The sequence below is a fragment of the Rhyacophila brunnea genome, unplaced genomic scaffold, assembly GCF_057557595.1.
Source record: "Rhyacophila brunnea isolate RB1 unplaced genomic scaffold, BYU_Rbru_1.0 scaffold_7, whole genome shotgun sequence".
NCBI lineage: Eukaryota > Metazoa > Arthropoda > Insecta > Trichoptera > Rhyacophilidae > Rhyacophila > Rhyacophila brunnea.
This window is the reverse complement of record NW_028233339.1, coordinates 40,156,680-40,183,767: the sequence shown is the minus strand read 5'-3', so window position 1 is coordinate 40,183,767 and position 27,088 is coordinate 40,156,680. Positions and strand designations below refer to the sequence as shown.

General features: G+C 34.7%; 1 protein-coding gene across 1 annotated transcript; it reads right to left on the bottom strand.

Moving 5' to 3' along the window:
- Positions 1–1,241: 1,241 nt before the first annotated feature.
- On the bottom strand, positions 1,242–26,677 carry LOC147064864 (uncharacterized). Its single transcript, XM_085957722.1, has 3 exons — positions 24,686–26,677; positions 8,019–8,158; positions 1,242–5,029 (listed from the first exon to the last, which is right to left on the bottom strand). Exons 1-3 carry the CDS (start codon positions 26,424–26,426, stop codon positions 3,203–3,205), a joined length of 3,708 nt encoding a protein of 1,235 aa, XP_085813848.1. The 5' UTR covers positions 26,427–26,677; the 3' UTR covers positions 1,242–3,202.
- Positions 26,678–27,088: the final 411 nt, after the last annotated feature.

Here is a 27,088-nt window from a genome sequence, read left to right as displayed (position 1 = left end):
CAGATTTTGTTCAAGGTAAGACAGAAGAACTAGAGTTAGAAATTTTGGACCTTAAGAATAATATTTTGCTTAAATCCTTAATATCAGAGGACTTTTGGAATACAGTGGACAGAGAAAAGTTCCCTTTTTTGAAAAAAGCGGCATATAAAATTGAATCATTTTTCGGTTCGACATATTTATGCGAATCATTGTTTTCAAACATGAACTTAATAAAATCAAGATATAGATCTCGACTCATGAGCATCTTTATCATTGTTTGCTAACAGGATTATCGTCATACTCTCCTAATTATGAGGCACTGGCCAATGATATGCAATGCCAAAGATCACATTGACATATTGATATTATATTTTTTTATAAAATGTTTTCTTTGTATTTGTGTTTTTTGTTTACTTTGTTTACGTTTTGTAAATACATTTCTCTGTGTGTATGCAATTTGAATAATAGTTTTATTATTTTGAAACATTTTTGTTTATTATTTATTAATTAATTATGAATGTAAGAAAATAAATTATGGGAAAATGAGAAGTTATGGAAGGTGTTTGTCGATTAAAAATAGGTGGTGCCCGCCACCCTACCGATATTTTAGAATGTGCTCTATAGTACAAAAAGGTTGGGAACCCCTGCTCTAGGGTGAAAAAATAGGACCCAATAATATTTATTTGCAATAAAGTCTACAGCCCTTAGACTATCTACAGCCTGTTTTCTTAATTTTCGACCCACTATATCAGTACTTCTCAAACTGGGGCGCGGCTCCCTAGGGGCCCCTAGAGCTCCTGCCAGGGAGCCGCGAAATATTTCAGTAAGTTCAGTATTTGAATAAAAAATCATAAAAACGTGATCACCTGATACAAATTAGTCAAAATCTCGTGGTTTGTAATAAATTTGAAGTTAAGTATTTTTTTTTAATTTTTGCTTTAGAAGCAAGTAAATGAAATCTATTATTTTTAATAAAAAATGTACCTATAATAATAATTAAGTAATGGTAAATAAAGTACTGTTGGTCACTGAAGACTAAAATTTTTGGGGGGGAGCCTTGGATTTTTTTTCTGATTTCGGGGGCCTTGGTATGAAAAAGTTTGAGAAACACTGCACTAGACGGAAAATTGGCCATTAATAACCATAGTTTTAGTGTACATTTTTAGAGGGGTTATAAAAAATATAGTAATAATATTTAAAAAAACACTTTATTTTGAATACCTATTGGTTTATTAAAAACATAATTAAATAAAAATATTTTCTAACAACTCTTCTAATCAAAATAATTATTATAAAATAAACTTATGAACATTTGGTAGGTATAGAGGCCATTATTATATCTTATATCTATCTAAATAGGTAGTTGCAAATTAATGTTTAATTAAAACTTGTTTGGCAATATTCATAAAGTCAATTATAATTACAAAGATATAAATTATATTGATACAATATAGCGTTGCGTGAATTGAATTATGAGACATTTTTATGTAGAAATGTTTTTTTAAATAAGTATACATATATATTTATATTTTAATTAACTATTTTTTAATTCAACTAATAATTCACAAGATTTAAGAATGTAACATTCTAAACAAGCGCTTCAGTGAGTATTAAAAGCCATTAGTTAAAATTTGTCGCAATTAACTATGACTCCTTTATCGTAGTGGTCTATGTGCATGGGTGCGATACCCGAGAAATGCAGGTTCGATTCCTGCGTCTTACTTTTTTCAAAAAGATTTTTTCTATTGGTTATAATATATTATTTTCTCAACAGTATTTTCAAAATTATGTATGTTCAATATAGTTATTTGTTTATATACGGCGCTTTTGGAAAATAAAAACGCCCTCGTAAACGACTCAGCTCACAGACTTCTGAGCATAGATTATTCTTCTACAATTTTCATTGTTTTTATAACACCGATTATTATAAAGGTGTATTGGATTTGGTTGATAAATTACGTCTACAAAAGTTGCAATAAGGAAGCGTATTTAAAATTCTATATAAAAAAACAACAATGCTTATAACTTATAATACATAATCTAGATAGGTTTAAATTGAATATATATCAGTGGCGAAGGGTGGAGGTAGGCTGTTACGATCCGATATAATTAGTGCATAATAATCAATGTCAGTGAAACGTATTCGTTTTCATTGAACTAAGGCTACAATCTGTAGATACTGTCGGCTAGTTTTTAAAAATCAATTAAACCCTAATTAATCCAAGCCATAGTAGATAATAGAAAAAAATTCGTTTGTCTATTTAGAATTATGCCATTACATCATTTAAAATATTTTATAGATTGAAGAATATTTTTATCGATTATGGTTTGATATAGGCAGGGCTTAATGAATTTAAAAAAAAACCACCTCCGTCTGTAATAATATGTATTCTTAATTCAACGAAAACAAATAAGTATGACCGAAAAAGTATGGACTATTTTGTCGGATCGCCCATAGTATATATAAACTATTATGGTTTGATTTAGGCAGAGCTTAATTGAATTTTAAAAACTATCCAGCACCATCTGCAAATTGTATTCTTGGTTCAATGAAAACAAATAAGTATGACTGATAAAGTTTAGTGTGCACTATTTATATCGAATCTTAACAGCCTACATTCACCCCTCGCCACTGATATAATATATAATATCATAGTAATAAAAACAGTAGGCACAAAAAACATAATTAACATGAAATATTTTATACAGACAGCTACCTACCTACCTACAATATCACATTTTATAATTATTATACTTTTATTTTTCAATATAATATGATTTTAAGAAGTAGGTAAACACTACACGTAAATATATTTTAGAAATCTAATATTAAATTGAAACTGGGCGCCCGTTATTCCTAATAACGGTACTGTATCAGTAATGTCGTATTTTTTTTAAGTATGTTTATTGTCACTTAATTGGTGCATAAAGCATCGTTTTAACAAATTTATTAAAAAAATAATGATTAAAAATTATATATTAATACAATAAAATAAGATAATATTAATTGTAAATATTATTTAAATAGCAGTATATCATTTTTAGAGGTGACTCCTACCAAATATTTTACGAAGGCAAATAACATCACTGTGAATAACAATATTGAGGTACACATTTTAAATAAATACCCAAGTAATTCGCTTCTGATAATAATTGCCAATTAAAACTAATAGTTAATTAATAGGATAATATTTAACTTTCTCTGACAACGCAGTGTTTTTTTCTACGCTGCAGGAGCTGGCGGTGGCTTTTCAGACACTCCCAGAAGAAGCTTTGGCGTCTCCACTGTAATCGGCTTACCTGTCGGCCCAGCTGGTGTTTCAGCCACCGCTGGAGCCGCAGCCGGTTCCGCTGGAGCAACAGGATTGACTTGAAGTGGAATGACTCCCAGAGGAAAAGTATCTTCAGTCGACGGCACAATCGTGCACGGCGTGTACCCATAATGCGAACCACTTCCGGGTTCACCTTGAGTGCAATTCAATCTCAACGGAGCGGGTTCAGGTTTAGGAGCCATGTTTCTTATCATGTCGCAAGGGATCTGCGTGAATTCGGTCAGACCATTGTTCTTCACGACGGCTATCGTGCAGTTAAGTTTGGTGTCACTGGTCGCAGCGGGCAGAGGAGCGGCAGGGGTGTTAGGAGCGGTAGAAGTGTTTTGAGCGACAAACGAAGAAGCGATCTCGCACGGAATTGTGATGGTATCAGTACCGTTAGAATTACTGAGAGCTAAAGTACAATTCGAAATTCCAAGAGCTGCTGCAGTATTCCCTGCATTCGGTCTGCCCTGTGATGAAGGAGGTCCTTGGTTGGGGTTTGGATTCGATTCGCTGTTACCGTAGTAGTAATTGTTAACATTTGAACTGTGAGAGCTACTGTATCCACGGTCGTAGCCTCCATAACCTCCGTAACCTCCGTAGTGGTGGTAGTAATGATCATGAGAATGTCCTGACCTCAGTGCATTGTAAACCGCCAGTCCTGTCAACATGCTGTTTAAATCTGAACCAGAGCTGTAAGTATGGGAAGTCACAAAGGTTGGATGATACCCGATGGGAGACGTGGTGTATATTGGTCCTGCGTGACCATACGTGACTGGTACAACTGGAACGGCGTGGTATACGGGAGTGTGTCCATAAGTAGGTTGATGATACATCGGCTGATTATAACTAGGCTGTTGGTGCGTAGGCTGTATATGCTGAGGATTGTAGTGTCCTGTATTGGGTTGGTGGGCGTTTCCGGAGAGTCCACCGCTCGCTGGATAGCCATGCTGGACGCCTCCAATTGGCGTTCCGTGGTAAGGTTGATTTTGCATAGGCCTCACATTGCTGCTGGTAGCATGTCCAGATAGGCCTCCATTAGACGCGGGATATCCGTGAGCTGTACTGCCGATGTGCGAAGGCTGATTGTAATTTGGTTTCATGTTGGTGCTTGTAATGTGCGACCCAGCGCCTGTTCCAACGTGCGTATTGTGTATCGGTTGAGTATGGGTTGGCTTGATATTTGTACTGGTGATGTGTCCACCGACTGGAGTTCCAGTGAAAGGAGTACTCGGTTTACTTCCTCCTGATAATCCAGTGTTACTTGTTGGGTACGCATGTGATCCGCCTGATAATCCAGTGTTACTTGTCGGGTACGCATGCGATCCGCCACTAATAGATGGGGAGGGTTTCGCATTTCCTGACATTCCAGTGTGAGTTGGATAGCTGTGGGCAGGACTTGGACGAGAATACGACGGAGATGGATGACTATACGAAGGAGATGGACGACTGTAAGAAGGGGACGGATGACTGTATGAAGGAGATGGGTGGCTGTATGATGGAGACGGGTGACTATACGAAGGGGACGGATGACTGTATGAAGGAGACGGGTGACTATAAGACGGAGACGGATGACTGTATGAAGGAGATGGATAAGAGTGAGAGGGTGAACGGGATGGTGATGACCTTGATCCTCCTCCCCACTTTGGGTCACCCGCAACAAGGTCAGTATACACCAAAATGCACAACACTGACGTAGTGAATAACTTCATTTTAATGAATTTTGTTAAAAACACCACGAAATATTATTATATTATTTTGTATCACGTCTTCAAAATTAAATAAACGAGAGATGGGACGTGTATTTATTTGAAATCACGAAATGAACTGACGGTCGAATTGTATTGATGCCGCTATTTTAATGCCGGGTAGGTCGAATGTCAAGATACTGTAGTTTTTTCCTTAAGCGATAATAAATTCATGCGATGACCAATAACATAGAACATAGATAATATCGAATTAAATAATACAGATAATATTTTAATTAATAATTATTTATTATAAATTTACCAAATACGTAGGTAGTACCTTGCAAAATAACGATAATGCATATACTTATATACAGTATAGCCCCTATTTTACGTTTTTTAAGGGACTGAAAAAAAACCTAATTGGAGGGAAAATGTAAAAGAGGGGGTATTGAAAAAAAGAACATTTAAATTATGTTTCTAAAAAAATAACGTTTTATTAAAAAACAACATTCAATTAAAATTTTTATTGAAAAATCGTTCAAATGTCACGACCCAATCATTGTCAAGCGCGCGTAACTCGCATATTTTGAATATTTCCGACGTAAATCGCGGGAAAGAAAAACGTAAATGCGGGTATTAAATGTACTGAAATACATCGGCACTGAAAAAAATACACGCAATTGCCGGGAAAACGTGAATTCCGGGCACGTAAAAACGAGGTTATACTGTATAAGTATTATAAAAAAGTAGTTGAAAAGGGGTTACTAAGGTTTATGATTAAATTAGTATTATAAATTTATTTGTAAAAAAAATACACCATTCCACACTTGTGCTCTGATTTATATTTTTGCATTAGTGTTACAAGCGTAACGAAGTTTTTTTAATATCACCATCATTATTTAAATGAACCTTACCTACAATTATTGTAAATAACAATCGTTAAAGTAAGTAACCAAAACATAATGTGAAAAGTTTAGTGGCTATAATTTTCTTATTTATTTCAAACATTGCTGCCAATGAAGATAATATTAATAAACTATTTCTTTTATCTTTTATTCAACGAATAATTCACAAAATTTGAGATAACATTTTATATATTGAACATACATAATTTGAAAACATTTCATGTTTATTCCATTTGATAAACATTTATAAGAATTACTTGGTAGGTACTTAAATTCGTCGTAATTAAGTAGGATGCCCGTAGTTAGTTGGTAAAACACATTGGCGCGAATCCAGGTTAAAGGTAGGCAGGTAAAAGTCCTGTCGGGCGTCGTTCAAAACTGTCATTTCACACAAACTGAAATTCCAAATATTACTCATTATATACCTAAACCGATTGCAGGAGACAATTACATGGAATTTAAGGGCGCATTTAAATATAGTTAAAATTTATTGAAAACTGAAGAAACATTTATTTAGTATGCGCTGTGATCATCATCAACTCTCGTGGGTCAGTGCTTAAGGCGCTGGTCTTTCATTCCGGGTCTCCGGTGTCATAATAATATAATTATGTGATTTTCTCAATGTTTGAGTGTTTATGATTGTTTCGTTTCTATTACTAACTACACAACTGTCATTGGGCCCCATGGTCTGTTTTCAGTGAAGTCCCTAAGCAAAGTGCCGCTCTTAATCGGACTTAGAATGTCGTTCCCTGGTCGTCCCCTTTTATGTTTAGTTTTAAATTATCTGCAAATTTATTATTTACATAATTTTATTATTTATTTTCGACTATCTGAAATAGGCAAATAAACCAAACATCTTAAATTGAAAAACACACGGTCAAACGGGCAAAAAGTGGTGGTTTTAGGTATTGCTGTTGAAGGTATGTGGCTGTGACAGGTTTGGAGAAATTCTTGTGAAATGTGCAATAAACCGCAATTACAATATATATTACAATACAATTAATACTACAGTAACAATACAGTAGACAATTAATAGTTATGATATCAGGTTTTGTTATGCTTCGGTTATTATATAAACTAAGTTGTTGATACCTAGGTACTCTCTACTAAAGCGACAGTATCGTCTGTTTTGTGGAAAACCGCCAAATATTATTTAAAAATATATTAAACATATTATTATTAATTGTATTCATTCAACGATAACCTGCCTACATTGATTCACTTGGGGCGGGCTAGTGCATAATACACAATTTACAAAATAACCGTGATGATTTAAATTTTAAGATCAAGTCGGTTTTTATAAACATGGGTTTCAATTTCAATGGTTTCATGATGTATTGTCACCGGTAACTCATACAAAGCTTCAATACGTGCAGAATACTATTATCTCATGGACTCGTAGATGTTGTTTTGTATAAAACACAAATCAAAATCAATGATCGATGACAATATATGAGTTAATATTTCATTGTCAATAATTGTGAATAATAATTATTTCAACGGTGTTAATTGTTAATTTTCTAAGTAAAACGACATTATAATAATAATTATCGCAACGCTAAATTAGTAAAATATTAATACAAATTATTTTTAATGAAATTCGTTTAAATAGTTGGCCATGGCAACTAATGGCGGTCGCCCACTTGTATCTTCCCATGCTTCTGCCATTCTTCTTGGTTCTTTATGCTAGTACGTGCTTCTACCAAGTCATCCAGTAGGTTTTTGGGCAGTCATTTGGCCGTTTTTAATGCATATATTTGGAATGAAAGAATTTTACCCAACGATTTTCCTCATTCCGAACGTTTCTTTTTTATATTGACCATCCCTCACGATCGCAATCACTGCATTTGAAATACATATCCCAGCCATGTGAAACGTTCAATGGACTCATGTGCTGCGTGTTGTTTACCTGCGCCAGAGGTATTCAAAGTGTGCGACGATATTCGATAATTATTATTGTCATAATACCAATGATCTCAATGAATATTGCTTAGGCTAGTGACAAAATGTTTTAATAGTATATAATAAAAACCAAATCCTTTAATCCAACGTGAGAAACAAGAAATAAGGGAAGCCACCTTTTAAAAAAGACGCGTTAAATCGATAATATTCCAGTACAGTGTTCAAACCTGGACTCCTAAAGAATCCGATATGAAGAGAATCGATGGGTTCGAGATGTGGTGCTTGTGAAGGATGCTTGCCATTCCATGGAAGGCCAGGTGTACAGTACCGGAAGAGTTTGGTATCAAATATAACCTCTCTCGGTTACCTGCACAAGACGCGTTCTAAATTTATGTATTGGTAATATACGAACAGCCTAGGTGCCCTAGGCCCTAAGGAAGAGTAAAGCGATGGAGAAGGTCATGCTTCGAATCGGCCTGTAGCGACACCGAAAGAAGAAGAAAAGGTGTCTAGTTTGATTCAAAGATTTTATAAACTGTGTTGTTATTGGTGATTAACAAACCCACTCATTCCACTATTTCATATTTTTTAGATCATCTTGTAAAAACTTGTATAACTACACTAAGGACTAGAGCTTGTGATTTCTCGACCTTTTTCATTTCTTGAGAGTCGAGAATTTTCGAAATTAAGTAAATGTATTCTCGAGATTCTCGATTTTCTTTTCATTTTTTAGATTTAACAGAAAAAAATAACCGGGAGTAATTTCCCTAAAAATTACAGTTCTCGAAAATCCTGAAAATTAATTTCTCGAGATTGGCCTTTTTTGAATATTTGTATAGATTTTTCGAACACAACCTCCACTAAGGAGGCCGTGAAACAGAAAAGTTTTAAAACGACTGTCTTACAATAAAATAAAGGTTTAAAATCACATCGATAATAAGCCAGACACTTTGAATTTATGCAGGTATACAGGTATTGGACTGTTTATTTTCACGTATGGTCAACCTAATAATTATTTTTTAATTTGCTTGACGTATTCATATACGCAACATCGCTTCTACTTAATTTATAATTAGTATAATATTATCATTTTTTGCATTTTAATAACAACGTAATTACAGGGTGTTCGCCGGGAAGGTTTACTGCTTTAATTTTGTATACCTAACTTTATTGAAAATGAAAGCAAGCCGATTGCTGGTAAATGTTTTATTGAAAGTTGGGAATTACGTATGGAAGAAAATGCCAGCTAAATGTCCGTCTCTGTTAACCTCACAAATGCGAGCTCTTTTTACAACATTTCTCATCACATTTTCACACACTTCAACCGGTATTTCATTATTTTGTCACTAATGTTTTGTTTAAGTTGCTGACGTGCATCTGGTGTGTTGGCATAAACCTTGCTCTTTAGATATTTTCACAAAAATAATTCCGGGGCTGTCAAGTCCGGCGACCTTGGAGACCAATCGACATCACCATTTCTTGAGATAATTTGTTGTGGAAACAGATCTCTCAGTAATGCCTTTGTAACATTAGCTGGATGTACGGCTTTGCAAATGGTCTTGAGGTAGAAGCTCTTGTGTCAACTGAATATTAAATGTATACAAATGCAAATCTTTATGCATAATTTCCCACAAAGTTTTTGTCGTAAGTCCAATTTCTTTAGCACGGTGTCGAATTGAGGTTAATGGAATGTTTTGAACACTTTCTAAGACAGCAGCAATGTTTTCAGCTGATCTTCTTGTTGTGTATGTTGTGGCCCAGGCCTGTAATTATCTGCTAAAGAGCCTCTTTCTTCAAAATCATTCAATAAACGATAAATAGTGGGGTTTCGATAGCACATTATTTCTACCCAAAATTTTACATAATTTTCTAGTCGTCACAATAATTGATGATTGATTTTGATAAAATGTTTTTAGGTTTAAAACACATTGGTTTATCGAATATTTTTCTATAATAAATTCGCCACGTCTATACTTCACGATTTTCAAATATGAACTGTCAAAATTCATTTTTACCAAAATGGCGACCAAACAAAGTAGTAAACCTACCCTGCGAACACCCTGTACAAAAACCTAGCAATAATCTTATTGATGATGTTTGTGAATAATGTGTGCTTAGCAGGGTGCTTAGTCACCGATTAGGTTTTCCAGTAAGACTGAAAAATAATAATTGTATTACGTACCAAGAATTTCCTCTATATTCGATTGAATATTATTGTGTAATTATTATGATATTCACATGCATATATATTTACTACGTCATGACTCATGTGTTTACTTCTAAAATGCTTTATAATATATTATATCACCTACGTAAAGTGGCCACTGTGCAATATAGTCTATGGGTCGTATGCATGAGATTCACAAATACTTTATAGGCTATATACTACCCATTTGTATGTATGAGTGCAGATGTAATTCGTTGTTTAGCGACGTCACGATGTGACGTCATAATGTGTCATAGCGTGGAAATAATGGCAAACTTATAAAATTTCATTCCCCGACCATTAATTTAAAATTTTGAAATTGTAAATGTGTCTAAAAGTGTGCGAACGGTACCATATAAACTTAATAATTATACATGAATAATTATTATGAACTTTAAATAATTTATCAGTTATGTTATCACATTTATTTTATAATTCAACTGTACGAAATGATAAAGTATTCCCGATAAACATTTCCATTTGATGGCAATACATACCTACAATTATATTATGACTAACTTCACTTCAATCACTTATATTATTATGAGATGTCCAAACGGAATAAGAAATGACAGAAATGAAAATGGATTTAGTTTAGAATGTAATGTAATGATCTCTGTATATTATACAGATACAGCAGTAAGTACCTACCTATCTTTGCGGTCGTTTAGCGGAGATATTTTATCGTAATCTTACGTAAATCTATGTTATCCTACTATCTATTTATCTATCTATCTACATCCTACTATCTAGATTATAGACTATAGATCAAAACTATACGTATTTTGTAAACAGCACGACAAGGAACTGTTTTTAAAGTTCGCAAACGATTTACAGAGTCTACAAAATGAACGAGGGCCTCAAGCAAACGTTTGTTGTAATAAATGCATTATTAGAATGACATTTGAAAGTGACAGATGAAGCAGCCATTTTGAATGGCGTGTGACGTCAGATTGCTTACGTCACACAAACAGTGCTATGCGCTATATGGTGGAAAATCGGTTAAATAGCTTATAAAGAATTTGGCAATCTCATACATACGGCCCTATATTTATTTTCATACAATATATTTGGTCAAACAATAGTCTAGTCCCGTGTTTCCAAACCGCCGGTCCGCAAACAATGGTCCCCCATTTCAAAATGATTTTTTTAAAAATTTCAACCAAATTCTCATCCGAAAAAGTAATCGTTTTTTCGACGTCCCTAACCAAAGTGCCGCCCGTATGCAGACAAAGCCGTCCCCTTTAATTTTTAATCTCAAATTGCATTCAAAGTTGTTGCTAGGTTAATTAGTATTAATTATAAATAAACAAATGCAACAGAAATCTTGGAAAAAATTACATACTTACATATCATACTACTCAAACGGCTTGATTTTGGCAACAATTGAAGACTTTGCTTCAAAAAAGATTCAGCTCCATATTTCGTCATTTTTTGACTTATTGTTAACAAAAAAATACGTTTGAGGCAGTTGGGATATATTATATCCAGGGAACTCAGAAATAATGGGAACTGAAATACAGTAAGGCGAAGCAGGTAACCGACTCGAGTAAGGAAGAATCCGGGTTAAACTTACACACGTGTTAAGAATACGTTTTACGTCGAATACTAAAAACTGCTCTCGGTTTATCTACTTACGCTCATTTTAATGTTGGTGTATTACACACACTATTGCACGTACATAATGCGTGTTTCATTTTCGTAGGACACTCACACATTCAAAACCCTGCATCAAGATGCGGCGTATTGAATATAGCCTATCGGTATTCTATTTATTATCTGTTCTGTGATTATATTCTTCAATTTTATATAAGATTTTCAGGTTAAATGGAGCTAGATCGTTTATCAGATTGAGCATTCTGGAACAAGATCTTTTTTATAGCCATTACCAAGCGGCTAATATCAAAATAGAAAAAAAAGAGTTCCTACCAGAAATATAGTAAACCAAATTTCTGACCACATTAATAGTTTTCCTCGCCGAGCATCGCACTACAGTAGATAAGTCAGCAGTCGCCTACCATCAGCCTGATTCGAATACAATAATACAATAATTCACCGATTAGCCTGATAATAATAATATGTAACTACATCAAATTAAAATCAGGACCACAGAACGGATAATAAATAAAATTCCGATAGGCTATATTCAATACGCTACATTTTGATGCAGGGTTTTGAATGTGTGAGTGTTCTACGAAAATGAAACACGCACTATGCACGTGCAATAGTGTGTGTAATACACCAATATTAAATGAGCGTCAATGCGTAAACCCAGAGCAGTTGTCGGTATACGAACGTATTCTTGACACGCGCTTAAGTTTATTCCGGTTCTTCCTTACTCGAGATCGGTTGTCTGCTACTCCTTACCCGTTAGGTATTTTAGTTTCCATTATTTCTGAGTTCTTTGATCAGGACTGAAAGACGGTTATAAACTCCAGATGCTGATGGTGATTCCTCTCTCAAGATGAATACAAATAATAAGGACATTTTTTTTATGATTAGTTAGTACTTACAAGGATTTTTTTTATTTTTTCGTTAGGTAAGTACTTATTCCAATTTAAAATTTTAAAATCTTTCATGCTTATACCATGTATCAATTCCTTACTTATTCAATAAAACAGAAAATAAATACTACATTTCCGTTTTTAAATCACTTTTTATTAATTTCTATTCAAACGTAAAAAGGGAGCTAGATCTCTTTTGATGCAAGGTCTTCAATTATTATCTCCGTCTTTTTTCTTCTAAAAATTAAGATAGCTTTTGTTTTGGTAAGTGTTCTATTTAGTTTTTATATCATTCCATTAATTATACCCATAACCCTAAACCTAAAAGTAAGTTTATACCATTTTTTTTTTTTTTTTTTTTAAATATTATTGGCATAAGATGATTTTGGGCCAAATTAGAAAACAGTTGTAACTGTTAAGTTACATGAGTCAAAAGTAAAAATAGTCTAATAATACTTACATAAAAAAATGGTTAATACTTATGTACCTACGTAGAAGTTATAAAGCTGCAAATTATCGCCAAGACAATGGAACAGACGAGAGCAATCCACCCAATTAACTTTGATTTCATTGTTTATTATTATGTTTTGTTGTGATCATTAGTTTGTAACAATTTTAGAAAAAACTTTCCTCAGGCATGTCTTTTTGTCGAAGTGTTTCTAAATTATGAACCATGTAACCCCTTTCGGGCCACAGGGCAGATATCGACTTTTGGGGGGCTGCAGACAAAATATTAAAATTATATAAAAACGACACATGGTTATAAAAAGGTTGGAAGAAAATATCCACTTGGAGGCTGCTTTTTCTGACAATTGCGTGATGAAGAATTGAGCTTCTACTATAATCTATACTACTATCACATAATAAGTCATACAGAGGTTTGTTGGTTGTCGAAGACTAATAGTTGTCTTCGTCGCGTTATTGAACTTTGAGTGACAACAAATTTATAAAATCAATAGTTATTGCTAAGTGATCTTTTATCAGCAGTCAGATATTAAACAACTGAAGTTAATAGACATCCAGTTAGCTACACGTATTGATATACTACTAGATGAGCAGTTCCCATACAAGTGCCATTTTAAAAATGTACCACAAAAGATATAACGAATATCGTCTTATAATATTTCCTTGTAGGTATAATGCGTTAAGACCGTTAACATGGATTCCAGAATTTCACCCGTATTGCCCTGGCTGTAAAACTAAATTTGCGTTCTTGGAATAGTGAACCTAAGGGTGCTGCAACGCAAAACAGACAGAGCAAGTCGTCATGCGCTGACTATTAGTTAGAGTAAGATGCAAGCTAGACCAGGCTTACTCAGTAAGTTTTAACAAAGTTTTAACAAAGGCCGACTCGCTGAAAACCGGGCGTCATTTTAAGAAGCATATGATTCATCCAGTAGTATATCAATGGCTACACGTGAAAAATTGTAATCTCACAATATGTAATGAATCCATTCTCGCAAAGTTCAATCGTTTCATAATTAATATTGTCGTGAGATAACGTAAATTCAATCATTAGCAAATGTTGACAAAATTAGTGTACAATATGATAATATTTATCTTTATAAGGATATGTAACTAAAACTACAAAAAAAGTCTCACCATCTCATAAAGCTGCAAAATGAAACAAGAGCTAAAGTTATATGAAAAAATTATAATGTCATAAAGTGTAAATAAATATTTTTTGCTTTTCTGGGGAAGCTCATTTTTTGGCTCTGGCTTTATAATATCACCAATATTGTCATAATAACATAGGTATCGACATAATAATTATTAGTTGTTCTGTAAAACTGTGGGTCTATTCTATGCTTATCGACCGTTTAAGTGATAAAGTGAAAAATATTATCAAACTTAGGGTAGGTTTGTATCAAAATATTAGCACTTATTGTAACAATTACACGAAGCCGGTTTTTATTGTTGCAATAAGTGCTATATTTTAACAGCACCTATCTTGCTGCTGTTAAAATATCGCACTTATTGCAACAATAAAAACCGGCTTCGTGTAATTGTTACAATAAGTGCTAATATTTTGATACAAATCTACCCTAAGTTTGATACTATTTATCAATTTAGTGTTCGATAAGTATAGAATAGACCCACTGGTGTCAAAAGTAATCATTGATTAATAATTAATAATCATTAAAATAAATTATTGCCGTGGAATTCAAGTATTTACTAATATATTTTTAATTGCGCTTCTGTTTAAATGTGTTCACTTCATCTTCCAGTTCGCTTCAACTTTTTTAACACCGAGTAGTTTTGTGCATGCCTTTAGATTGCAAGTGTTGGACGCACTCCGCCAACTTTACTGTCCATAGATTGTACGTCAAATAGTTTCAAATCGTTTTATTAGCAGCGTTGCAATCTTTTTTAATATGCTGATGCTAATACAACGATGTAAAATTATAGTATTTTGAACTTATACAGAGCTTTTTTCGTTTTGAATCCTCCAAAATTATAGTATTTTCGGGTCATTTATCAATTTATCATTTAGTTTGCTACGCTGATAATAATATGATTTTGAACAAAAATCCAATGCACTTACAGACCTACAAACTTATCTGTAGAATGGCCAAAAATGGAACTACGTCTACCATAGGACGCCATTTTGAAAATTTCATTCAGATTGTCAGATTTTGTGCAGCTACGAGTTTTGATTGGATAGTTTTCGACAGTGGCTCAGATAAGTTTGTAGCTCTGTACTCTAGCACTTTCATCACAAAAGACGGCCATCTTGAAACTGTTTTGTGGCAGGCCAATGCGCTCGCTACGCATGCCCTGCGATGCGTTTCTCTAGCCGCTAGCGAACGAAAAAATGCACGAATGTAGACACAGCTTTTGAACGAGCCGAACCATGTAACAATACAATGGTATACATATCTGATTATTTTTTATAGTGATTTCAGATTTGATTTGATTTGAACCCGAGCGATATCGTGAAGTATTACGAGTCACGACTTGATAGAACAACATAGTTTTGAATAAGCTATAGTGAAACGCAAATAATCGCAGAGTTTCGACAGCGTTTTTTGCGTAGAAAAAACGTAATGTGTTTATTTTTTGTTGAAAGATTTATACTTACCTATTTATTATATCCGTGTAGAACGGTACCTACTTAATGTTTTGTTGTTGGTAGGTATACGAGACTAGAAAATATATTGCTGAGAAGTTAATAATTATTGAAGGATTGCAAGTCTATAGGGTCTAAGTGCCAAAAAAAATCTAAAACAAGTTTTTTACTTCAATACAATCTATATGCCAGGCCTAATGATATTCTGAAGGGTCTAAGTTCCTAACTTTGCAAAAATAAGTAATAATAAATATATGTAAGTTTTCATGTATGATTTTATTCTTTCTTTATGTTATATCTCAATTTCACATTTTTGGCACTTAGACCCTATGGACTTTCAACCCTTCAATTATTGTGACTATTTACTATGACGATATTATGACTATGGTAAGGACGTCATATCGAAAGAAAAAGTACCGATACCCAGTATCGGTATCTTATAGAAAGAAATGTATTGAAAGGTATCGAAGTGTCGGTCAAAAAGTATCTTTTTTGACCACCATAGATTCAATCACACTTCGTCCAGCTTGGAAGCAGGAGACTAACACCCTGTATTAAATTATTGTATCCAACCAACCATATCCGATCCTAATAAGATCATCATGGGCCTCCACAGAGTGGAGGTTTGTATTAAACAGAATTTGTTTTTACGAGAAACGGATGTCAGCCACTTGCTCAACCCTTTAGGTCCATACTCTGACTCAAACACAAATTGAAAAACAATATGTGTACTTGCCAAGCCCGGGATTTGAACCTGAGACCCACGACGCCATAATCCAACGCTTATCAAAAATTCGTCCATGCTTGTACTCTGAAAAGCTACAGAAGAAATTAAGGGCCGTATGTATGAGATTCCCAAATTCTTTATAAGCTATTTAACCGATTTTCCATCGAATAGCTTATAACACTGTTTGTGACGTAAGCGATCTGACGTCACGCGCCATTAAAAATGGCTGCCTCAGCTGTCACTTTCAAATGTCATTTAAATTTTGCATTCATTGCAACAAACATTTGGTTGAGACCCTTGTTCGTTTTGTAGATTCTGTAAAACATTTGCCAACTTTAAAAACAGTTCCTAGTCGTGCTGTTTACAAAATACGTATAATTTTGATCCCTAGTCTATAATCTAGATAGTAGGTAACTGATAAAATGCCTCGTACCTATTTCGCTTGCAATATTTCTGATGGAGACATAAGATGGACTTACGTAAGATTACGATAAAATATCTCCGCTAAACCACCGCAAAAATATGTACCTACTGCTGTATCTGGCATTAAAATATACAATTGGAAGAATTCTGCGTTCTTCAAAATATTATGGTACCTACCTACCTAGTTAATTATTGTAAGATAACTGTAATAAACAAGGCACAACTCTCAAATACACTGGAAACATCAATAGTGTCATACGGTGATTGGTATAAATGATAATATTATACAGAGATCATTACATATTGTCTAAATCATTTGCATTTTCTGTCATTTATTCATAGACTACATTTATTCTTATTCTGTTTTGACATCTCAATAATTGAAGTGAAGTTAGTCATAATAATATTCAGTATTGCCACCAAATGTATTCAGTGTTGCCACCAAATGGAAAAGTTTACTGGCAATACAACCTTTCGTACAGTAGAATAATTATAAAATACATGTGATAAATTATTTAAAGTTCATAATAATTATTCATGTATAATTATTAAATTTATATGGTACCGTTCGCACACTTTCAGACACATTTACAATTTCAAAATTTTGAATTAATTATCGGGGAATGAAATTTTTTAATACGAACACCATGACACATGAGATGTCACATTCGTGACGTCACTTAACAGCTAATTACGTTTGTACTCATGCATACAAACGTGCAGTATAAATATAGCCTATAAGGTTTTTGGGAATCTCATGCATACGACCCTAATACGATAGAAACACGAAATCCAGTCGCCACAAACCAAGGTTTTGAAGCCAGTTACGCCTTATTACTTTATGACGGTCATGTGATAAAATGCAAGAAACACAAAACGCTCCGAGTGTGCTCGAATATTACTATTGAATGAGCGTTACATTTAGGAATCTCCTATATTATTATCCTAAGAGATTTTGGAAAACGCACCAATTTTTTTTATTTAAATACCATTTTGTTGATTATTAAATCTACTTCCATTTGAATCCGGCACAATCTGATAAAACTCGACACAATCACAGATAATATCGTTTTTAAATAGCGTTTTATATTTGTCACCATACATTTTCGCATCTTGCCTTCCATCTACCACAAATCAATTATAATGTCGCTTAATACTTTCTATATAATCGAAATTTCACAAATCTAAATTAATATTCCACAAAACTATTCAAATCTGTAAGATGCACATTGGCGTACTATGGGTTTTAAATGCATATTTTCTCACTAATTACTACTAAAATATAATCTAAAACCACTTCACTGCCACTTATCTGTCAAACTAATAGACTAATGATTGTCGTTTGTTTTCTTTTGCGAACAGCCTACAACAAGTTCATTTGACGTGTCAGAATTCAAATTTAGAATTTGCAGGAATAATCGAAAACATGTGACATTTCTATTAGCACCCATAAATAATCAATTTCAATCAAGACATTTTTATTGTAAGATGAGTTTTCTATTAATTAATAATCATCGAGAATTTTATTGATTATATTATGGTATGATAATATGCAATTATTCCATAGATAACGTAATTGTATTCCAAATTTGTTTTTTTTTTTTAAATACTTCTTTGTGGCTGCTCATGCACTCTTTTTTGTATTGAATAATTACCTAAGCTACTAATTTCCATAGATTACAATATAGTCATATTAAGTTGCCATTGCAAACAATAAAATAAATTACTTAATACGAATTGTTATAGTTAACAAAATTTGTGATATTGTATAATATCTACCTATTTTTATCATACTTATCATCATCAATCTGGACCTCTCCACTGCCGGATGAAGCCCTCCTCAGCCTTATTCTACTCCTTACTTACACATGAATTATTATATTTATCAAAATCAGTAATATTATACTATCTACCTGTCTATATTTATAATGCCATTATTATCACGAGCCTCAATAAATCCACTGCTGGATGAAGGCCTCTCTAGGTTGATTGTATTCTTGACAGTCTTGAATTTCATCATCATCATCATTTATCCACTGCTGGATGAAGGGTTCCGCAATGTGATTCTTCTACTATCGGTTTAACGAATTTGTGATATTATACCTATTTCTATCATCCTTATCATCATCGACCTGAACCAATCCACTGCTGGATAAAGGCCTCCCATAGCCTGATTATACTTCTTTATGTCATTTGAATTGCTGTATTTATCAAAATCGGTGATATTATATTATATATATTTATATTGCCATTATCATCATGAGCCTGAATCAATCCACTGGTGGATGAAGGCCTCTCTAAGTTGTTTGTATTTCTGTCGGTCATATGAATTGCTATATTTATCAAAATTGCTGATATTATATTTACCCATTCATAATATCGTCATTATCATCATCAACCAAGATCAATCCACTGCTGGATGAAGGTTATCCCAACCTATATACTGATTTTATATACCTACCCATTTATATCGTCATTATCGTCATCAACCTGTATCAATCCACTGCTGGATGAAGGCCTCTTTCAGCTGATTCCACATTTTTAGGTTTTATAAATTCCTATTCTTATCAGAATTGGTCTATTCCTCTCAGATATAATATTTGTATTGCTTTATTATTTATCAAAATTTGTCTCGATATGAAAGTCCCGCACCGGGAAACAATATTGGTTAAGGTGTATTTAAATCCAAAATTTGATTTTTTTTTAAATATTATTCTATGGCTGCAAGCATTTATTTTTTATAGACAATGAAACAAAACAATGGTTAAATTTATTTTTTTATGCTGCTAACCTTTTTCTATTATGTAAATGGGACCCGAAAGAGATTAATATTTGGATATATTGGATCGCTTTTTATGATAATCACATAATATTGCTGTATATTCGAATGAATGAGATGTATAATTATTTATCATATTTAAATGCACATAACTACATATATATTGTATTAAAATTAAAATGTCATTAGTAGCAATCGGCGATTGCCAGCTGTTCTGCTAGGCCTAGCAGCCTGAAGTGGTGTCAGACGATATTGTGAAGACCAGACTCCAGAATAGACTACGCATATGACTCCAAATTTGTATTGGCAGTAACGACATGCAATTCGTAAAACTGACAAATCAGCGAAATGTCAAACTATCTGACATGAATGAAATCCATCCCGAAGGGAAAATTATGGCGCCGTCTATACATACTTTACAATTATATTAAAATCCAACACCATGTCATTATAACGAAAAGCTGTCTGCAAGACCTAGCGAGACAGACTGGCGAGAGCCAGCTAGCTCAGCTAGTTATTATTATTATTAGAAATGTTCGCATAAACATCCAAGCTTTCAGAAAATCATATAAATGTATTTTGACTTCACCGGGATCGAACCCTGAGTCTCAGGATGAGAAGCTTTACGCACTGGATAACCCCGTGACAAACTATAATGCATAATGCATGACTATTCAAAATAACATTTAGCACTAAGTTAAAATTAATCCCATTTTACTTCACACTCTAGAATTAAACCTTCTTACAGTCTCACGCAGAAGGTAACTTACTTCCCAATATTTATGTATAGTCCCAGCATTAAAATGGTCATGAGAAACTTCGATTAGTTTAGATTTAATACAAAAAATCATTAGCTGGTACATTATTATATTATACTTACAACATATAATTTTTTACAATTCGTACATTAGCGCCGACGAGGAATGATGGATCTTTTTGCAAGTAGTTATGTTTAAGGTGAATTCACTGCCAACCAGAGGCACCTAGCGGAAACATACGAAGTTTGCAATTGCGAGCACGGCCGTTAGTTGACTACAGTTTTCAGCTGCGAATTTTACTTCATCTGAAGAAAGTTTATAAAAAAAAAACAACCTATTTTCCCATATTGTGTTGCTTACATGTCTTTTTGTATTCGGTAAATACGGCACGCTTCAACTTGTACCTGGTTTCATAAATCTGGCGTACATGTCAGCTGACTTAAAAAATGTCACGCGATAATTTGAAATATCAACAACAGCGTCTTGATAAAGAAAAAATTAACACATTGTTGTTGGAATTTCAAAGAAGTGGAGTTTTTCTTCGGTTTGCAATAGTACCCATGATACCGAACCAGTAAAAATATCATACGATGACAAGCCTTCATGGCCCCCACAAGGAGGGGGGGGCTGACAGGGCCGTAGCCTAAGGGCCCGGGGTCAGGAGGGGCCCGGCGTGGCGAGTCGACCATATACGTGAGATTAACACATATCACAAATTTGCTTTACTAGCAAAAAAAGTCGCCTGTTGCGCTATTTTCCTTCAATAATATTATTATGTAAGTATTTAAAAATATATAGTTGTACGATACAATTTTTAATTGTGTATCGATTCTCGACAACTCCATAATTTAATTGGATACGTATATGTATTAAAATATATAAAAAAAAAACATTCAACATACACATCAATTTTACCGCGTACATCATATTATGGTCATCATCATTTTGGCTGTACTATGGACTGTATTAATCTTAATGATTAATGATCAGTCGAGCACAAGTGAGGGTCTTTGGATCCGGACGCCACCCAGGAATAAAAAATTAACAAATAATTATGTTGGTGAATCGAATATTACGCGGTGATATAAAAAAAATAATTTTAGCTTTAAATGTTGCGATGCGGCATGTCTAAAAGCCGGACAGTGCGGCGCGCTGACAACACAAATGGACACTAGAGTCAACAACATGTTGTTAGCACGTCACATAAATTCATATGCTAGATGCTAGAACCATATCAGAACATTACAAACTCGAAAATTGTGGGTATAACAGGCCGCAATGACTGGTACATGTGTACCCTTCTTGTGGTTATAGATCAATGCTAGAAACAATGCGTGAAGTGTCTGGGCATGGGGAATATATCCGGTAAATTGTGAGGGTTCACGGTGGATGCGACATGAAGAAGTAAGTAAGTGGAGGGGGAGGTAAGGACGAAAGTCTGTGAGAGAGTGGGGAATCCCTGGTCTAATTAGTATGACGATTGTAAAACCAGTGCATTTATTAATAACCGGTTTACATAAACCGGTTTAATATCATCATTCATCACTATGATGCAACAGGAAACTTTTGTAAAGATCAGTGTTACCCAAACTTATAAATACTATTGCTCCTTTAGAGACTTTATCGGCGAAGCCCATACTTTTTAAATTATTCATCCGACTCATTTTTAGATATCGATAAATGACTTCACACGATTTTCTGTCCCCTTCATTGATTAATATATTCATTTCAGTATATTTCGGAATATTTTAATCTGAAAAAAATAATAAACTATTTCTTATATTCAACGAATAATTCACAAGATTTTGAGAATGTAATATTCCATATTCAAATTCCGTCGAGCTTCGTATTTATTTCAAATATGATTTTTTCTAGTGGGTAATAAATGTGAGATGTTTTCGAGTTATGTATGTTTATATTTTGTCGATTTTGTGACGTCACCTTTCTTATAATAGAACCAACCTATACATTTGTCATGAACTTGTATCAGACCCCTTTTTTGAAAACGTGGCGTCATATATGGACGACAAATAATATACCTACATAATATTATTATTGACGTATTATTCAATGACCGAAGTGTGTGAAAAATAAAATGATTACAAAATTTCAGTCCACCCTGCCATTTCATATTTTTTTCGTAATATACACATATATACAAATGCAAGTGACGGAAAATACACTCTGCCTATATTATAATATGTGTAACCTATAGGCAGTGACGTCATAGGCAAAATGCCGCCCTTAGGTAGATTTATAACGCCGACCCCTTTCATTTTTAGTCTCAAATTGTACGCAAAATTGTTGGGAGCATACCTATCTATTTTACTACCTAGAATTGACAATTGCAACAAAAATCTTGAAAGAAATTATGTAGCTACTACTGACAATTAGAGCATTTCTACGGTATTAGATACGTTGAGGTCTGAGGCACTGACAATTTTAGAAGCCACTTGTAATTTCCTTAAACTCAGATCTAACGAAGCGTCCGCATCGTCCCTTGATGGAAACGCCATTGCTATTAAAATTTGTAATGGTAGTAAGTATTCATTCCTTTATCCACCCCTAAGCAACGCATAGCCTGACTACCCCCACGGGAGGTTCCTGACGTAGAGGCCCGACGCACTGACTGATTTTCAGACCCCTACGATAAAAAATGAATTTTCATTTTCCGAATAAAGCCATGTATTCAAACAATTTTTATTTTGTATAAATTATACAAAAATATTAATTGAAACAGTCTCCTTTCTTACAAATTATATATAATACATAAGTACATACTTACAGCAAAATACCTAGGTATCAAATTATTATTTGGAAAATAGTTTTCATGAATTTATATTTACAATCGAATAGAACGGAATTATGTGAATTACAATAAAGAAGGTATATTTAATCCTCTATATATTTATTTATTTTATAAGAATGGCAGGTTTTAACTCTTGGTAGGCCCACTTTTAAAATTTCTCACGAATAGGTTGCGTCATGTTGCGTTAGGGAAACGCGCCTCTGCCTGTTGGTTTAGATCACAGAAAAGAAAAATAAATTATTTCTGAGTTCCCTGGTGTAGATATATCTATATGTAAATGTATAAAATCTACATATTCAGAAAGTTCAACTGTCACACCACATAAAATCTTTCGCGTGCACCACAGGATTACCAAGTGGGTCTATTCTATACTTATCGACCGCTAAAGTGATAAAGTGATAAATATTATCAAACTTAGGGTAGGTTTGTATCAAAGTATTAGCACTTATTGTAACAATTACAATAAGATGTTTGTAATTGTTGCAATAAATGCTATATTTTAACAGCACCTCTCTTGCTGCTGTTAAAATTTATCACTTTAGCGGTCGATAAGTATAGAATAGACCCACATGTTTGCAAACCACTGTTTTAGATCATGTAAAAGCAGCATTACATACGTTGTGAATATAGTAATACATAATATTATAATAATAATTATTAGTATCATTGTGGTATCTAGTTTAGTTTTTGTAGCAATATAATTAATTTTATGTATGCTGTAGCATTGAAATACACAACGGCCATGAAATGCGTCATAATAATATAACACAATATACCTACTCATTAATACCTGCTCACAATAAAAAAACGTTTTCGGAATCAACTGTAATAAAAATACATCAGAGAGTTGCTTTTTTTCAATTTATTCATACAATATATTACAATATTTACAAGTCAATTTGATAAAAAAACACGTACACTAAACTTAACTTCTAAAGAAAAATACAGTTTTAATAATAATTGGTTTTATCACGTCGTATAATGTAAGAGAAATCGGTGTTGGATTTTTTTTTCTAACAAGAATTTATTATTTTTGTATGAGTCATGGATTGTGTAAATACAAATTTACTTATCGTTTTTAACAAGCACTCAGGGGAAAGTTGCATAATAAATATTATTAAACTACAATAGCATTAACAACATCCATTGTGTGTGAAATAATGCATTAGCTTGCTTACTTTGTCATGTTAATCAAATGTTGTTTTCATGGAGGACAGACACAATCAAAATTAATGGCTACCACAATTGCATTAATTTCACGCTATTACATACACACATAATTGGTGCGTCAAACGTGTTTCATACGATAATACTTTATAAAAATACACGAATGTCTGAATAGACAGTTGAAAATAACATTACAATAATTTATTTATTTGTATCCACTGTACTTTCACCTAATATAAATTAAAATTATAAAAAAATAGGAAAAATCGAAATATTATGAGGAAATAATTGACAAAATATCAGCCGTCGCAGGTACTGTATTCGCTCCCGAAAAAAAAACATTAAAAAACACTTCATAATAAAATTGATTTATTCTTATCATGGCAATGTCGAGTATATTTTTTTATCCTAAGATTTTCACGCCTCTTTAGTAATTTTTCTACCACTTATTATTCTGAAGGTTTCGGTGTTGTTTCTTGAGCCGACATCTCAGGAGGTGCAACCGTTGTCGTCGTTGTGGATGTAGATTCTGACGACACCGTCGTGGATGTAGATTCTGGCGAGGCCGTCGTTGAGGTGGACTCGGCAGCAGCTTCAGCGACCGTCGTTGTTGATGGACTGCTGAGAGGTATTACTTCCAGAGGGAACCCTGGATTTATTGGGGCTCCTGGATATGGTACGCATGGATTTGCTCCTGGAACGCCACTATTTGTGCAATTTAATCCTATTCCTTCAGGAGGTGGCGTCTCTGCAGTGATATTTTCTTTTGGAGCCAATTTCGATAGCTCTTCGCAGGGTATGTCCGTTTTTATTTCTGTTCCATTCTTGGTTGTCACAGTAATCGTGCAATTTAGCGCAGATGAGCTATCTGACGATTGAATTCGAGTGGCTGATGGGTCTCCAGGTTTCGCGTTGGGTGCAAAAGAAGTGGCCATGATGCATGGAATTGCTATCACGTCAGTGTTATTACCATTTGTGATTGTTAGCGTACAGTTAGAAAGTTCACCCAGTATAGGATCAACGACTGGTGCTTCTGGTTGCATTTTTCCATCAGCATCAACTCCACCTTTATTTTCGTTGTAGTAATGGTAATTATTAGTAGTCTTACCTGATCTAGCCAAATTCCATACAGCCAATCCAGCTAGAATAAGCCCGAACTTGTTCCCACTCAAGAAACTAGATTTTTGCTGACCATAGCCCCCTCCGAATCCTCCAAGTGAGTTTCCATATCCTCCACCAAATCCGCCACCTCCGTATCCTCCATATCCACCCATTCCTCCATAACCATGACTACCGTACGATGGTGGACCGCCATAGCCAGGAACTCCATACCCTGGGGGGCTTCCATATCCTGGCGGTGCGCCATATCCCGGAGCACCACCGTATGCGGGAGGATGTCCCTGAGAGTAGGGCGGAGGTGGTGCACCGTGGCCCTGATTATTATACCCGACGTTAGAAGGATTATTGTGTTGACCTGGATAAGGTTGATTATTCGCGGGATATGCATTTTGGCTGTTCACTGGGTACGCATTAGCGGCAGAAGCTGGAGCTCCAACCTGTCCAGTTTTCCCGGAACCAGAGAGACCATTACTGGCTGGATATCCAGGCTGACCGGCCGCTCCAGAATTTCCACCACTAGCCGGATAGCTGTGTTGTTGACCAGCCGCTCCGGAATTTCCACCACTAGCCGGGTAGCTATGTTGCTGACCGGCCGTTCCAGAACCGGCTGGTGGACCGTTAGCACCCGATAGCCCTCCACTCGCCGGATAAGCATGAGACCCACTAGATCCAGATTGTCCACCGCTGGCAGGGTAAGAATGCGATCCTGCATTACTTGAAGGAGCACTTTGAGCATTGGACGACACTTCTTTTTTGACGGAAGTTTCTTTGTTCACATTCCACCCAACAGGGCGCGTATCGTGCGATTTTGGCGTGTCAGGCACTGATATCTTTTTCGCCGGAGCACTGTTGTATCCAGGATAGCTGAGACTGGCCAGTCCGGTGTGGCTGAGACTTGTGCCCGAGGCAGCCGGAGCCGGGGCAGGAGGGGGAGCGGACGGTTGACGCCTGCTCGTTCCCCGCGACGGCTTTCCTGACCCTCGGGATGAACCTCCCCTGGACCTGCGCGGCTCCGCAACGCCGACCAGGAGACATGCTACGAGACACACTGCGAGTAAACCATACGTCTTCATGATTCGCGAACTACTGACCTCTCCGGCCCGAGAACGCACTCACGGCCTCTTCGACACAAATATGATTAATGGAATAATAGGGCTGTTGGACAATTTTCCACTTAACGACTTGATCAAAAGTGAATAGCGACGTGCAACTGCTACCGTTCGTTCGGCCGTCAGCTCTCCTCTTGTCTTCTCCCCTCTTACCGTTCCCCTTCCCCGTGTTCATGATGACGACTCACCGTCGAGTTGACGTCGGTAACTCGACCATATAATTGTGTGGCAGTGGGGATTTCAACCCTATAAACGCGGATGAATATTTACCTGTGTCTAAAGAAAAATTTTTTTTAGAGACGAAGTATAAAATATGATATAAAAATGTTAATAGTCCGAAACAAGTTTGCTATAATCAACTGGTGTTTGGTTTGGAAACCATTATAATGGAGTTCTTCCACAAAAGTGCCAATTCAATTAGTAAGTTAAGTAGGTAACTTACCTACATGTTAGTTCACATTTAAAATTAACCTATCTATTTTTCAGATCTGAATTGAGATTTTAAAAAATGCATTATTTTTATAAGTAGATAATATAAAATATTTTTTAATACTTTCATCCATCGTTATTAGGAATATTTAGATAAACAATCATAAAATATTGCAAGAAATAGTATGTAATACTTA